The sequence below is a fragment of the Diabrotica undecimpunctata genome, chromosome 5 (genome assembly GCF_040954645.1).
Source record: "Diabrotica undecimpunctata isolate CICGRU chromosome 5, icDiaUnde3, whole genome shotgun sequence".
In the NCBI taxonomy this organism is placed as follows: Eukaryota; Metazoa; Arthropoda; class Insecta; order Coleoptera; family Chrysomelidae; genus Diabrotica; species Diabrotica undecimpunctata.
The window spans coordinates 136332079-136348352 of record NC_092807.1 but is presented as its reverse complement, the minus strand read 5'-3'; the positions used below and the strand labels follow the sequence as shown (position 1 = coordinate 136348352).

The window sequence follows — 16274 nt, the reverse complement described above, 5'->3', positions numbered from 1 at the left end:
GTGGAAATCGAAACGTCAAACAGTCCAACTGTAGTTAAATTTTTTTCATTACAATTAGCTGTGGCTTAATCCCATATAAACACAATATTTAACTTAGAGATGCCACAAGAAAATAGTTTCAGAAACTTTTTACGTTATAAATTGCACCTACTATTCGTAAACAAAACAATAGTTAATAAATATAAATATAACAGTTTTACCAACGAATAGCGTCTATATTGGTTGGGTTTATAGTGCCTGTTTCATGTGACTCATAAGTATAATAACAATAAATTCTTGCATTAGTAATGCTGCACATAGTAAAATATACATTTATGTGAACTTGACTAAGAATTATGAATCATGCGGTAAATTTTTTGTTTAAGAATTATAATTTGCATAATTCCTCATTGTCGTTGATCTCAAATTAATTGACTAAAAACAACTCTAATGAATTAAAAAAATGTGCGGATAATTCTGTCAAATTTTTACCAATAAAGTGGATAGATATTATGATTTATTCAATTTTATTTATTAGGTGTGTATATTAGACTTTTAAATTTAAATAATATTATAATAAGTTACTTCTATACTGAATTGATTGAATTTATTTACAAAACTAGAAAATAAACAAAATCACATAAAAAATAAAATCTATTATAACTGGACTGGGAGTAAGACATCAATGTCATCAAAATTTTAATATTAATCAATAAATAAATTCTTGCATTATTTATTCTGGACATTGTAAAATATATCTTTAAAACAAAGCAAGTGGATATCAATCAAGAACTTAAGAATGGGAAGTACAATGAAAGATCTGAGATATCCATGGACAAGCATTATAAATCATGCAGTCACTCTTCGTTTACAAATAGAAATAAAAATGTAAAGATTAATGTAGTACGAACCCTTGTTTATCCAATATTTAAATGCTTTCAATAGCTGTACCATCAACATAGAAATGGAAGATGGAAAAGAACCGTCACATTTGATATATATTGTTGAATACCTTGGACAGCCAGAAGGAAGATTCTTGAAGAGGATTCTTTCTAACTATATATTTAGAAGAATATTAATCTTCTTCTTTTTATTGCTTTTTGTATGTAGGCTTTAAAGCCTGTTTCTTTTACAATATTAGCCTCCTAGATTGTTTAAATTATCGTACCATCTTTTTCTTGGTATGCCAATACTTTTCGTCCATTTGGTGGATGTGTTCTACTGATGTGTTCGTTCCACTACTGTTTCCGTTTTGTCACCCATCCATTTATTTCTTCTATATTGCATGCTCTTCTTATGTTTTCGCTTCTCTGCCTATCAAACAGACTTTTCACTGATATTCGCCGGAGTATTTTCATCTCTGTTGTTTCTAGTAGTAGTCTCGTTTTAGATGTGTCAGATCTTGTCTTCTCCGTGTATGTTAATATAGGTCTAATTGCTGCTTTATAGATTCTTGTTTTTGTGTCTTGTCTTAGGTCTTTGTTCTTCCAGATTGTGTCATTAAGAGATCCCGCCGCTTTACTTGCTTTTAAGCTTTGTTTTACTTCTTCAATATCTTCGTAACTAGTTATATCTATTCCCAGATATCTAAACCTTCCTTTATGCTTTATTATTTTCCAGGTATCTAAATCTTGCTTCCTGCTTTAATATTTTCCGATCAATATCGATTTTACATCGTAGTTGGTATTTAGATGTTGTCATACATTTGGTTTTTTTCTGCTGATATTATCATATTGTATTTCTTGGTTGTTGTATTGAAGATGTGTGTTAATCTTTGAAGCTGGTCTTTTGTCTCGGCGATTATTGCAACGTCGTCTGCATAACATAATATTTGAATTTCTTTATTCCCCATTTTATAACCATGACTTTTACGTACTGCTGGTATTATTTCGTCATAGAAATGGTCTTAACGACTTACCCTGTCAGACTCCGCTTTGTACTACTGGTATACACTGTGTTAGTTTTCCATTTATTTTTGCCTGTATTCGATTATGGAAGTAGATGTTTTCGATGGTTTGTATAATATTGATTGGTATGTTTCTTTTATACAGTAGGTGTAAGACGTCGTCGACTTGGATGCGATCGAAAATGTCTATAAAACATAGATATGCTGGTTTATTGTACTCAATGGCCTTTTCTGTTTTGTGATTTGTCTTAGTGTAATTACGTCGTCTACACAGGATCTTCCGGATCTAAATCCTTGTTGTTCATCTGATAAAGTTGTTAATTTATTGATTTTGTTGGTTAGGACGTTTGTGGTAAGCTTAAGTGCGGTATTCAGTAGATTTATACCTTTATAGTTGTTTGGGCCTTCTTTATCTCCTTTCTTGAACATTTGGTATCATTATGCTGTTTCTCCATGCGTCTGGTATCATGCAGTGCAATATTAGTTTTTGTATAAGTTTTGTCATCTGTAGGGTTATACTTTCTCTTATCTCCCTATGTTTCGAAGCTCGTTGGTTATTCCGTCTAGTTCTGGTGACTTTATATTTTTGAGGGAATTTATGGCTACCTCTACTTCTTGAAAACTGATTTCTATTTCGTGTCTTAATTCAGGTACGTTATTGTGTTGATTATTATTTTCCTTTGCTTTAAACAGTTCCGTCAGATATCTTTCCCATTCGTTTGCTGGTATGTTATTGTATTCCTTCAATTCTGCGATTTCTTTCAATTGGTTTCTTAGTCTTAATATTAATCTTTGTTCACAAAAAAGTCCAGAGAAACCCGGAGAAAAAGGGGGATATAAGACAAATACCTACCATATGGAATCACACGGTGCAAAAACAAACTAGACAAGGAATTTTCGAGTGTAGTACGAGTAACCCACAACATATAAAGATAAAGAACATCAACATTCGTAATTACTTCACATTTGTTAAAATGGATATCACGTGTTGACCTTAGTTATTACTTTTTTATTTTATAAATCAAAGAACCATCTTGTCTCTTCTATACATTATTACCGACAGGAGCGTTTTTACTGTATTTAAATATTGAGCACGCCATTTTGCCTTATTATTAGGTCCACAAAGCATAAAGATACTGATGCATTTATTCTACTTCAGGTTATCGGCCACCAACTATTTATTATTATTTTTTTTTAATAGAACTAGATGCTAAAATATTTTTTCTTTTTAGGTAGTAGATGGAAGGTAAAGGATCTGACCTATAAAATTTCAAAATATCCAAGCAAATTAAAACGTGCAGATGTTGATTCAGAAGTACAAAGAGCGTTTGACGTATGGACTACATATACTGACTTAACATTTACTCCTAAAAGTGGTCAAGTACATATAGAAATTAGATTTGAATATGGTGAACATGGTGATGGAGATCCTTTCGATGGCCCTGGTGGTACCTTGGCTCATGCCTACTTTCCTGTAAATATGCATTTTTAAGATAAATTACGTATTAAAATACATTTAGTATAAAGAAACAGTCAGAGATTATATGTATATATTTTTTAGGTTTTTGGAGGAGATGCTCACTTTGATGCTTCTGAATCATGGTCTATAAATAGTTACAGAGGTACAAATCTTTTCCAAGTAGCCGCTCACGAATTTGGCCACTCTCTTGGTCTTAGTCACTCAGATGTTAGACAAGCTCTTATGGCTCCCTTCTATAGAGGATACGCTCCAAATTTTGAATTAGATAGTGACGATATTGAAGGAATTCAAGCACTTTATGGGCAGAAAACCAACAAATTCCCCCCAAGATTTGACGACGGCGATCAGGACAGCGACTACGATAATAGCCATAATGTACCTAAGACTAAACCTTCCGGGGGAACAGATCAAACTTTGTGCGACAATCCGACCTTTGACACCATATTTACTTCTGCAGAAGGCTACACCTACGTTTTTAAAGGGGATCAGTACTGGAGATTGACTGATGACAGTATTGCACCTGGATATCCAAAATTGATTTCTGATTACTGGGTCGGATTGCCTGGTAATATAGATGCTGCTTTTACCTACAAAAATGGAAAGACTTATTTCTTCAAAGGATCTAAATACTGGAGGTAAAGTCTTCAACTTTGCAAGTTCTCTCTTTATCGCTTGGACTATTAGTCATACAGCCAGTCACATATCATATAATATAAGGTTAACTTGTAGTTGTGTATGTATTGTAGTTTGTGTGTGTGTGTGTGTGTGTGTGTGTGTTAAGTGTCTGCCTTGTTACTAAGTAAAACCAGCTTCATTGTCTTTACAAATGAATGCTCATTAAAATCCGAAATGACTGCGATTACTCGGTTGAGTATCGATTGCGTAATTCGTCAGATTGAGTTATCTTTTACATATTTATTTGTATGGTCACAGTAACGATGCATCAGTAACTGATTTGACATCTCTCCCCAATGTTTAGAGTCTATATAGCCTATGTTGCCTTTATAATTAGGTATATCTGTAAAAGACTTAAAAAAAGAAAAAAAATAAGAACCAAGAAGTTTTTATGTGGAAATTATCGCACCAACCTTAATAGGTTATTAGAGGATTTTAAAGATATATTTACAGTGTTATAATATATATTATTAATATCAGATTTTTATTAGATTGGAGTTTTTGAGGTCTTAAGCTGTGTTCAATATATTAAAATTTAGTATGTATTTAAATATACAAAGCACGTGGTGTTCGTGTGTATTAAGGTATAAAAAATGCTTATTAAAAGCTTAAAAATTTTTATTTTAAAGAAGATCTTTTCGGAATTAAATCATTCCATCATCAGTTTACTAAAAGAGAGAGTAAAAATACCAATATTAAAAAATAAGTAAGTTAAAATTTAAATGTATAGAAATGACACGTTGGTTTTTTACTACTTACATAAAAAGTTGTTAAAAAACATTGTATGGCCACATAAAAACATTGGAAGGACATCCGTATTAAAATATAATCCTCATGGTATTTATCAAGGTAAATGCAATAGACTGTTAACTTGTTGATTATTAAAAACTGAAAATGGGGGCACGGGGCACCTTACATGACCCCCTGTAGCTGGTGAGGTTTTATCGACTTACATTACCTCTGATCTGTTCTGGAGTCTTGGGCTAACTGATAGAAAGATGGTATGAAAAATCAGTTAGTACCCGTCAATGTCAAGTGGAATGATGAATTAGGAGCAAAAGTCATTGTGCTTAAGTTTGTGAATATGCAGTTTTTAGTGAAGAATTGTGTTTTGTGTGTAGTAGAATCAATAGCCATTTTTGGTATTTTAAAAAGGTGGTAGAATGTAAAACAATGAGTGAATGCGATGTAAAATAAATTTGGTATACCAGGGTAAGGCAAAATTTAAGATAGTTGAAATTAATAAATCATTATAAAGGCGACAAAAAGAATGTTATTACCTAATTGTTTCCTTGTATGAAGTAAGTATAGATAAAAGTTGGTTTGAAATTTATGGTAGATGAATCGAGGAAAAAGAAATAAAAGAAAAAGAAAGAAAAGGAAATAGAAGATGAATGTAAAGATGTAAGCTGGGGATACTGAAACTGATTGTGATAAGAGATTGATAGATGTAAAGTGAGTATTTATAAGAAAACCTGTGTGATTAGTTAGATGGTAGTTATTGGAGAGGATGGGAAATTGGATATTGGAAAAGGGGATGTTAGTGTATTAATGGTGACAAGAATAGAGTTAAGTATGGCGGATTATATAAGGTGATATTAAGCTATGGGAAAATAGAAAGAAATGTAGAAGTAAGTAAAACTGGATGTGTAGTTATCAGAAAGAAAGTTAGATCGGGAAAATAATTGTCGATGAAGTGGAACAAAGTCTCTGTTGATGCTGGTATGGCGATTAACACAATTGGGACTGTTTTTCTTTTCCTTGACTATTTCCAAATCCTCAAAAAGGTCAAGTTTGAGATAATCTCTACCTGGGATGTTATGAAGAAGAGAAATATCATTTGGTACCTTGATTGTGTGATTGTGATATTTGAGATGATGGGAAAAAGAAGAAGTGTTCTCTAACTTAGAATGTTCCATGGCCCTGGTTACTAGAGATCTACAAGTTTTACCAATATAAGTGGCATCACAGTCAGAACATTGAAGTTTATAAACTCCACTGCGTTTGCTGAAGTCAATAGAGTCCTTTCTATTGCATGATGATCTACTCAATTTATTGTTAACTTTAAAGGAAATCTTAATATTTTCAACAGAATTCAGGATAGTGTTTTTGATTGATTCGGAGAGTGTTGGACAGTGAAATGGTAATGATAATCCAATGTTTTTATGTGGCCATACAATATTTTTTAACAACTTTTTATGTAAGTAGTAAAAAACCAACGTGTCATTTCTATACATTTAAATTTTATCTTACTTGTTTTTTAATATTGGTATTTTTACTCTCTCTTTTAGTAAACTGATGATGGAATGATTTAATTCCGAAAAGATCTTCTTTAAAATAAAAAATTTTAAGCTTTTAATAAGCATTTTTTATACCTTAATACACACGAACACCACGTGCTTTGTATTCAACAGGTATACTAGCCACTCCTGGATATCTCCACTTCATGGTTTGTTCCAGTTTCACTTTTAATATTTAAATATACCCGGTCCCTCCAATACACTACTTTATTTTGAGGGTTTGTTGGTGAGGACACTCTGTAATAACGTGTTGCGCGTTCACTGTAGGAACATTTGGGTATTAATTTTTCATTATTAGATGCTGGTAAGTTAATGCTGAATGTCCGACTTACAATCATATGATAATCTCTTGTTGTTTTCTGCTTTCTGGTGTTTGTAGTTGACATTATTCTTACGTTTGGATTTAATTGTTTGGATTGGTTTTTCATTCCACATGTCTGGCCATCATTATAAGCACTAAAGGCTTATATAGAGCTGGACATCTGTGAATGCCGCTTTGTAATTTCAGTTTGTTCATTAATAATTACTTTTTTCAATATTTCATTAACGTTTCCTACGATTCTTATGTGTAGTGGTATGCAGAGAAACAGTTTGTTTGTCGTTCTTCTTTGTATGTGGTGAAACGCAAGTTTGTATGAAGACGGATATCATGTGTGGGGTATATCAGGTTCTAATTGATAACTGTAACATATAAAAAAAATTACAATTTTTAGGTACAAGGGAAAGAAACCCGACGGCGCATACCCAAAAGAGATCTCTGTAGGCTTCACAGGAATACCTGATGATGTAGACTCAGCTTTAGTATGGAGTGGTAACGGAAAAATATACTTCTACAAGGGTAGTAAGTTCTGGAGATTTGACCCATCCCAAAAACCTCCCGTAAAGAGCAATTACCCCAAACCCATCTCCAACTGGGACGGAATCCCAAATAACATTGACGCGGCCTTCCAGTGGACCAACGGATATACTTACTTTTACAAAAATAATGCTTATTATAGGTAACTATATAGTCTAATTAATCTTACTCATAACCAGTATTCAAAAGATATCTGAAAAATATTTTGAAATGTAATAGTGTGGAAATGCCTAATGCCTAATTGATACTGACACTTTTTACTTAGGTCGATATACCTATACTAGACTTGATGAGATAAAGTTTATTAAGCATCAGCAGTATCGTCAGTTAATTCACTTATATTAATTTTATTAACACTAGTATCACTTTCAATATATAAAACACAGTCACTGTACAATATTACATTCTCTAGAGAGAGTCCAAGAGTTAGGAGAGCAGGAGACTCTTAACATAGCAAAACATTCTTATGGCATCATCAGATTTAAACCTCCGTATTAAGATGTTTTACATCAAAAATAAACATGTGAAAAAATGAAAAAGACACTTGACAGTGTATTAGTTTTTAATGTAATTGCATATACACTCAGATGCAAAAAAAGCCTATTTTCAGCCTTATTTTGATAATTTTTTGAACACACTGTGTATAAATTTATTAATTTTCATTTGGTATAGTCAGTTCTTTGATAAAATTTTATATTTTACTTATTGTACGGGGTTAATTAAAACGTGGTTCTATTATTCTAACTTTGAAACATCCTGTGGAATAATTCCGTGTGCAAATTTTCGTAAAACCTTATTTTTCGGTTGCAGCCATGTCTTCTAAGCATTGTGTTTTTTGCTTCATGTTAAAATATGCCTTGGTTCATTTTTAGAGCCAAATGAATTTGCCACCCACAATTTAGGACTTATTTAATTATGATTATTTTAGAGTTATTTTGTAATACGACGAGGTGGATTTGGTGACTGTTATCATTATGTCATATTGACACTTACATTTAGTTAACCTATGATTGATCATGGTTCTTAGTGTCGACTATTGTGCGAAAGCCGTTGCTCTGGTTAAAGATGGGCGATATTATGAATATGTGGCTAGAGTACTACACACTCATCGCTTTACAATCCAAAGGGTAGTCGAACGTTTTGTACGAACTGGAACAAACAAGCGTAAATCGGGAATTGGCAAAAAGCACAAAACTACCGCTTTAGATGATCGTTTTATATGAGTCAACGCTTTGCGTGATCGTTATTTAACAGCGGTGCAAACAACAAATCAGCTACAACTTTTGGGCCCAGCAACTGGGCCCAAATTACTTCTACGGCACTGAATGGCTAGACTACAATTTTCCAGAGAACATTTACATTGGTATTTAGGACAATGGAGTAATGTTATTTTTACGGATGAGACGAGATACTGTCTTGATTCATCAGATGGGAGAGAACGAGTATGGCGTCGAACTGGAGAGAGATTTGCGGAGTGCGCTTTCAGTCCCCGCGTTAGCCATGGAGGGAGTTCGGTGATGGTATGAGCAGGAATATCCCTAGAGGCGCACACTGAATTGGTATTTATTGAAGGTTCGTTGACTGCTTACCGGTATATTAAGGAAATTTTAGCGAAACACGAAGTACCCTCTTCTCAACATATCGGCGATGATTTTCTATTAATACAATATAATGCGCGACCCCACTCTGCAACGTGTGTCACGCAATATTTAGAGGAATTTGGTATTAATAAAATGAACTTGCCAGCGTGTTCGCCAGATCTGAATCCAATAGAGCAGGTTTGGGACATGCTTGGTAGAAACATTAGAGGTCGCGAAGTCGTACCAGACTCAATTAACAAACTTCGCTTGGCTTTAGAAGAGAAATGGCAAAACATTCAGCAAGATGATATTCGGAACCTCATAGACAACATGAGCCGACGTGTACAGGCAGTTATATAGAGACTAGGTGAGGCAATACAAAATTATACAGTGCACAGATTCTAAATATGCCGGTGGGAGATGGCTTCTATGCGCTGTATTATAGTCGATGTATGAGAGAAAGTTTTCAAAATAATGAAATAACAGATAATAATATAAAATTTGTTATTTCATTATTTCGAAAACTTTTTCTCTCGTACACCAACTATAATACAACGCATAGAAGCCATCTCCCACCGGCATATTTAGAATCTGTGCACTGTAAGTTATTTTTTAGTAGTTTTTCTTTGTTATATGCATTATCAGTCACGAAAGCCTCCATCGTCGTATTACAAATTAATACAAAAGATAATGGTAATAATAGGAAAAGTCGTAAATTGTGGGTTGCAAAGTAATTTCGCTCTTAAAAATGAACCCATCCATATTTTCACAGGAAACAAAAAACATAATACTTAGAAGACATAGTTGCAACTGACGAATAAGGTTTTGCGAAAATCCATTAACGGAATTATTCCACAGGATGTCTCTGTGGAAATTTTATTAAAAAACTCACTATACTAAATTAAAATTTATAAATTTTTAGACAGTTTGCTGAAATAATCATCAAAATAGGGCTAAAATAAAAAAAAACTGAAATACTTCTAATTTGACCAAAATTTTCTCTGTTGCGTTTTTTTGCATCTGAGTGTAGAATATGTTTATGCAAAAAAAAACAGTAAAACAGACCTGCTGTAGAAAAACATCACTGGATATAATATATCTCTAAAGAGAGAACAAAACAGGTTACAGGACTAATCATTTACATATTAACGCAATTCTGGCTTATTGCAGAAATTAGAAAGGAAAAAATCAGAACTTAAAAGGAAATTAATAATGATAATTACATGGACTCTGGTATATATGTGATTTTTACGATAATAATTTTAAAATAAATTCATAAACATGAACCTCTCAACCGGTAAAAATACAGCTTATTTAGTATTCAATACAGCATTTGAAATAGATAAGTATTCCATTTAAAACAGAAATCAGTACTGTCTTTGCATAACTCTGACCGATTAGCATTTTCTAGGTTTAACGACAGAGCCTTCGCAGTAGACGTGACGACGCCAGCATTTCCAAGGTCGACAGCATACTGGTGGTTCGGTTGTAAGGACGCACCAGCTGGTACCATCGGATCTAGTGAGTCAATTAGAGGAACACTAATTGGTGAAGAGAGCTCATATCCAAAATTTTTCGATACTTCGAATGATAATGATACAGGTACATCTTTATGAAATATTAAGCCTTGCCTTATGTATTGTAAGGTAGTTTTAATGGATCTACGGTTTTTAGGCATGTCAGTAGACTGTTTTCGTAAGCTATAAACTGATTTCTTGTTATTCGTTAATTTTGATAATGATAAAGACAGTTTTTGATACTAATTAAATTATCTTTCAATTATTTATTTTAATTACCATTAAAATATATTTTTTTATTTTATCAGTACATATTTGTTTCGAAGGTTTCATTTCTGAGCTATATAACTATCCTAAGAAGTAGCCTTGATCAACCAAATAGACTATTTAATTATAAAATATATTAAATAATATATTTAATAAAATTACTGATTTTATTAAAAATATGCAGTTAATATTTTATTTTCAATAGTTTTTATTTGCATTGATCAGCATATAGGCCAAATTTTCATTAAACATAACATTTAATGGAATTACACCTGATTTATAGCTATCAGAAAAAACGCAGCTATTTAATTGATTTTTTATTGTAATACAATTATGACTTTACTTAAAAGAGATGAAGTAAAAATTGTCGGAGATAATTTTAATTGATTTAAACAATTTATTCACTGCGGTTATTGTGCACAGTTCATGGAAGATAAAATACATCATTAAGGCATACATTTAAAACAATAATAGCTTTATTCATACAAACTTGGACAATATTCAGTAAGGCATAAGAATTTCAGTGTATAAGGTCAGCTGACACACATTCGATACTTCAGTCGAGTAGTCTACTTATTTTGACTGGATATGCCAATTAAATAGAACTGTTCTATTTTAGCGGTCATGTAGACATCCCACGCCATACAAAAGAGTAGAGAACACATAACATCTCACTAATCTAATTTTCAGACTTAAAGTAATATTGTTTCCACATAACAGTTTCTTCATTATAAGAATGCAGCTCTGGTCTTCTCTATCCGTATTCTAATTTCTTTGCTCATGTCCCAGTTCTCATTTAGATTACAACCAAGGTAAGTGATACTGTTATTTCTCTCCAGTTGTTCACCATAAGCTGTTACCACTTCCGGTTGTATTGGCGTTTTACTGACGACCATCACCTTTGTCTTTGAGATATTTAGCTTAAGGCTACATTCATCACACGTTGTGGTAATCCTATTCATTAGATGTTGAAGTTCTTCGTAATTGCTTGCAATTAACACTGTGTCATCCGCATATTTCAAATTATTAATATTGACGCCATTCATTTTTATACCACATTAAACATTATCCACTGCTTTATTGAAAACGAACTCAGAATAGATGTTAAATAGTAGCGGGGACAAAATGCAGCCCTGCCTTACTCCTTTTCGTATTTGAAGCTCTTCAGAAGTGTCCCGGCCAATCCTTATGTTTGCACGTTAATGCCAGTAAAGATTTTTAATAATGCGTATGTCTTTATCATCAATACCTACCTGCTGAAAAATGGCTATCATTTCAGTATGTTTTAGTCGATCAAAGGCCTTCTTAAAGTTAATAAAACACATATAAACTGGATGTCCGACATCTCTGCATCTCTGTACCATAACGTAAATACTAAACAGTGATTCTCTTGATCCAAGGTTATTGCGGAATCAAACTGTGTGTCAGCAAGTTGTTGTTCTATTTTTTGGTACATCCTAGAGTGCAAAATTCATAGAAATATCTTTAAAACATGACTCATCAAGCTGATGGTTCGATAGTCACTACATTTTTTTGCATTTGCTTTTTTTAGGTATCGTCACAAAAGTCGACAGCCGCCAATCCGTTGGTATATAGCCAGTTTCATAAATTTTATTAAACAGATGAAGGAGAGATATTGTACCTAAACTTTCGAAGAGCTTTATTATTTCACTCGGTCTGGTCCCGTCGCTTTTCGGGTCTTTGCTAATCGTATTGCTTGTTCAATTTCGTCCATAGTTATGTCAGGTCTTGTAACGACTTCGTTAATTGCAAGCTCGGGCATTTCATCACTAAACAGTTCCTCAATATACTCTTTCCATCAGTCTATTTTATGCAAATTACTGATAATCAGTTTTCCGTCTCTATCAATGATGTTATTTGCCTGTTTTTTTTTTGTTCTGACCTGTCAGTTCTTTTATTTTTTTATACATAATAAATGAATCAGGTTTTCCCTGTAATTCTTCAATTTCTAAACATTTGTTTTCGAAGTATGTTTGTTTTGCAGTTCTTATTTTAGTCCTTATCACTTTATTAATTACTTTATACATTTCGACGTTTTGGTTCTTAAAATTTCGTCTTTTTTCGATCAAGTTCAAAATCTCATCGTTCATCCACTGTTGCTTTTTTTTGACTGCTCTCTTTTAAGTTTGGAGTTGAGTTGCTTATAATCGTTTTGATTTGGTTCCAATGATCCTCGAATGTTGTTCATAATTCTCAAAATTGTTCTCTAAATTGTTTGCAATCCTCTGGCTCTTGTTTTTAATAAAATCCATATCCAGTTTGTTATAGGATCGTTGTTGCTTTATCCGTTTAAGTTTTAATTTTATTTCGTCTAACAACAGATTGTGATCAGATGGAACATCGGCACCAGGAAAAGTTTTTACAGACTTTACTGCATTTCTGTAACGCTCACTGATAGTTATGTAGTTAATTTGGTTTCTGACAATATTAATTACAGGGCTACATAGAAAAAATAAGATCATTGACAACCTGAGCTTGGTATTCTTTGTTATTGTTCGGTGTATCCATATTTTAATCAATTTAGCTGTTGCGGTTTGGGACATTGCTAGTCTACGGTTGATTTCTGAGGAGCTGTCACCATTGTTGGTTATCAGGAAGCCCAAGTATACAGATCTGTCTACTACTTCGAGATTGGCCACTTGATGTATGTGCATTTGGTTTTTTCGGTGTTGACCTAAAGTCCGAATTCTTTGCTTATCCGGTTTAGCCGTTTGGTATTGGTAAGCATTTCGACTTAATTGGCTGGTAGTATAAATGTATCATTTGCGTATCGCAAGTTACTAATTTTTCTACCTCCTTTAGTGATTCCTCCATACCGTTCATCTATTACTTTCCTCAATATATATTCAGAATATAAGTTATATAATAATGATGATAGTGGTTTATTTTGTTCCCTCGATTTTTCTATTATCTATCTGATGTTCAATATCTGCTTACGCGTTCCTTTTTCTGGAACGAATCCTCATTTTTCTTCAGCTATCTCTGGAAGTAAAAATATACATTAATAACATGTAGCAGGATTTTGTTTGCATGAGGAATAAGAGCAATGGTTCTATAATTTCTGCATACGGTTTGTAATTCTTTTTATGGATAGCGATAAAGGTTTATTCGCACCACTCATCAAGCCATTTACATGTGATCCACATCACGTTGCACATATCCAGTATTACAGCTATATCAATCCCGCCCATTGCTTTTAGAGATCCGCTGGCGTGCCATCAACTTATTTCTTAGTTGGTTGAGAGCTTTCTCTACTTCTACTCATAAAATGATAAATTGTCTGGGGTTTGTCTTTTATTTTCAAATTTACCAACTCTTGGATGTTTTTTGAGTGTCTTTATTAATACGGACTAATAATGGAAGCTTAAGATCATAAGGGATACTTTCGTTACAGTCAAGCAGTAGTTATTTTCACTATGAATAGTTTTTTTGAGTCGATATCAGTTACAAACATCGACTGTGTCAAAAAACCTTTCTTTATTTTTAAATTTCCATTTATCCTGTATAACTTGAATCTACCTTGGTGCAACATGTGTGTTTGAACTTATCTGAGCATTTTAAATTGTGGTTTTTCCTAATGTGTAATTTAAAGTTGTTTTTGACTCTATTTTTTTCTTTGAATGTGTCAGCTCTAATATGCAGGTCCTGATGTAATATTAGTAATTTTTTTAATGGCATAGACATTAGTCATTCAGCCAGTTGCAATGGATTCTCTAATCAGACAAATGCACAACCCTACCCCTACCTAATAGAAAACTAACGGATAATTAATAGAAGAATATACGATAAGGAAACTTACACAGATAAGATGTTATAACATTAAGGATGTTATAAACAAAGGATACAGATCTAAACTTTCACATGGTCATGAAAAATTCCATGCTCATGTACAAATTCTATAGAACCGTGCATGTGTCTGACAAGAAATCTATGATATTATATTATATTTGTTGTGAGCCTGTAACCAGTGGCGACTGGATATTGAATGGTGATAGTAGATTGTTTAACCTTTTTATTATTTATGATTTTTACTATATTATTTTTAATATATTAAAAAACAAAAAAAAACTAGCAGCTGGAATAATATATCCATGTCTAAATGTAATCTTATCTCTATTTAAAAAAATATTGTGCCATTTATATTCTTTTATCAATAATAAATTCATAAACTTTGTAATGTTGCTTCACTACTCGTTTTTATTTTTGGAATAGTAGTGTCAAATACTTAATTGATTTGAAAAACATCACATTTGGTTTTAAAGTAGCAATTCTATGATTGTCTTACTGATTTTGTCCAACGACATTTAAAACATTCAAATAATATACCGTCATAACATCATTTACTATAAGAGAAATCTAACAACGGAATTATAATTTAAATACGTAAAGGTAAAGTAGGGTTTAAAAAGGTGATGTAAATTGAGGGAATCGACGAACGCAAGCTCTCTTCATCAAGTACGTATACCATCCATATTACCCTCTATAATACGCTTTTAGTGCATGTGATGCTTTTTGGCTTTTGTATTTAGTATTAGAGCTTGCTATTTAAAAATATTCACCAATATAAAATAATGTACCAATGATTTTTTATTTGATTCATGTTTTTTGTATACTTGTTACTAGCTTTGACTTTTGGTTGTGTTGCAGTTGTTTATATACCTATATTCGTACTTAACATCATAATTATTATAATGCAGCAAGTAACATAACCTCTATTGTTACAAACAATGTAATTTAAAAGTACTGATATATTATCTGCAACAGGAAAAATTCAGTTTTTTATCGATCTCTGCTCAAACTTACAAAAACTTATAGTTTTGTTAGTTTTTACAGCCTTTACTAAATTCTAACCGCTACAGTGAACAACTGTGTAGTATAGGGTAAAATTACCAAACTGAAATTTTTTACTTTCAGCTCCAAAAAAACTAGAAAATACATATTTACTCCTATACTATGATTAAACTGATTTAAACATCTGCGTGAAAAACACGTTTAAATGATAAGTACCTAACATGTTAATTCTCACAATAAAAATTGTTGAAAATCAATGTTAAGTGTATCTATATTGGGCCAAGTATTAATTATTTCGATTCATAAACGTCCGTAAAAACGACAAGATCTGAAATAATTATAAAAAATACAAATCTAAAATTACAAATAATTTTTGGTACCAGCATGAAAGTATTGGTGAATTTTTTTTATTACAAGCACCTTTCACTATAAACAAAAATTATCTAACAGATATGTTTTAATTAAACATTTATATAATTATACATTTATCAAACATTTAATATATTTAACAGTGAATTAAACGATGGTTTGCTTCCAAATTTGCTAAAAATATTTAAAAAAGCTGTATTGTCATTAATTATTATTACTAGTAGTTTTGTTTACTATTTTGTCGGTCTATAAGAAAAATACAATTTTATAGTTAAAAATATGTTATTATAATTGAAAATATATTCTTCAACAGAAACTACCCCAACTTTACTACAATCTAAGAATCCATCCCTGAACATATAATCCAGAAAACTCTCAAAATATGATTTTACAGCTACTACTACGACTTCGAAGAAAAACGACTCCAAATAGTTCAAAATGTGACACTAATCTTTTCTCTTTTCAGGGCTCGTTGTTCCTTATGATTTTGCTTTCAATTTCTCTACCACATAGTTCTTCCATCTTCTCCTCGA

The 16274-nt window shown here is 32.3% G+C and overlaps 1 protein-coding gene across 4 annotated transcripts in view; it reads left to right on the top strand.

Moving 5' to 3' along the window:
• The window catches only part of Mmp1 (Matrix metalloproteinase 1), a 151617-nt gene that overhangs the window by 117634 nt on the left and 17709 nt on the right, over positions 1-16274 (top strand). For 2 of the 4 annotated variants that reach the window (XM_072532778.1, XM_072532780.1), the window contains exons 4-7: positions 3118-3359; positions 3447-4000; positions 7054-7338; positions 10188-10297. In XM_072532778.1, coding sequence (XP_072388879.1) covers positions 3118-3359; positions 3447-4000; positions 7054-7338; positions 10188-10297 — 1191 coding nt within the window. Of the gene's footprint in view, positions 1-3117; positions 3360-3446; positions 4001-7053; positions 7339-10187; positions 10379-16274 lie in introns of all 4 variants that reach the window. The other 2 variants (XM_072532777.1, XM_072532779.1) reach the window with 1 other exon arrangement.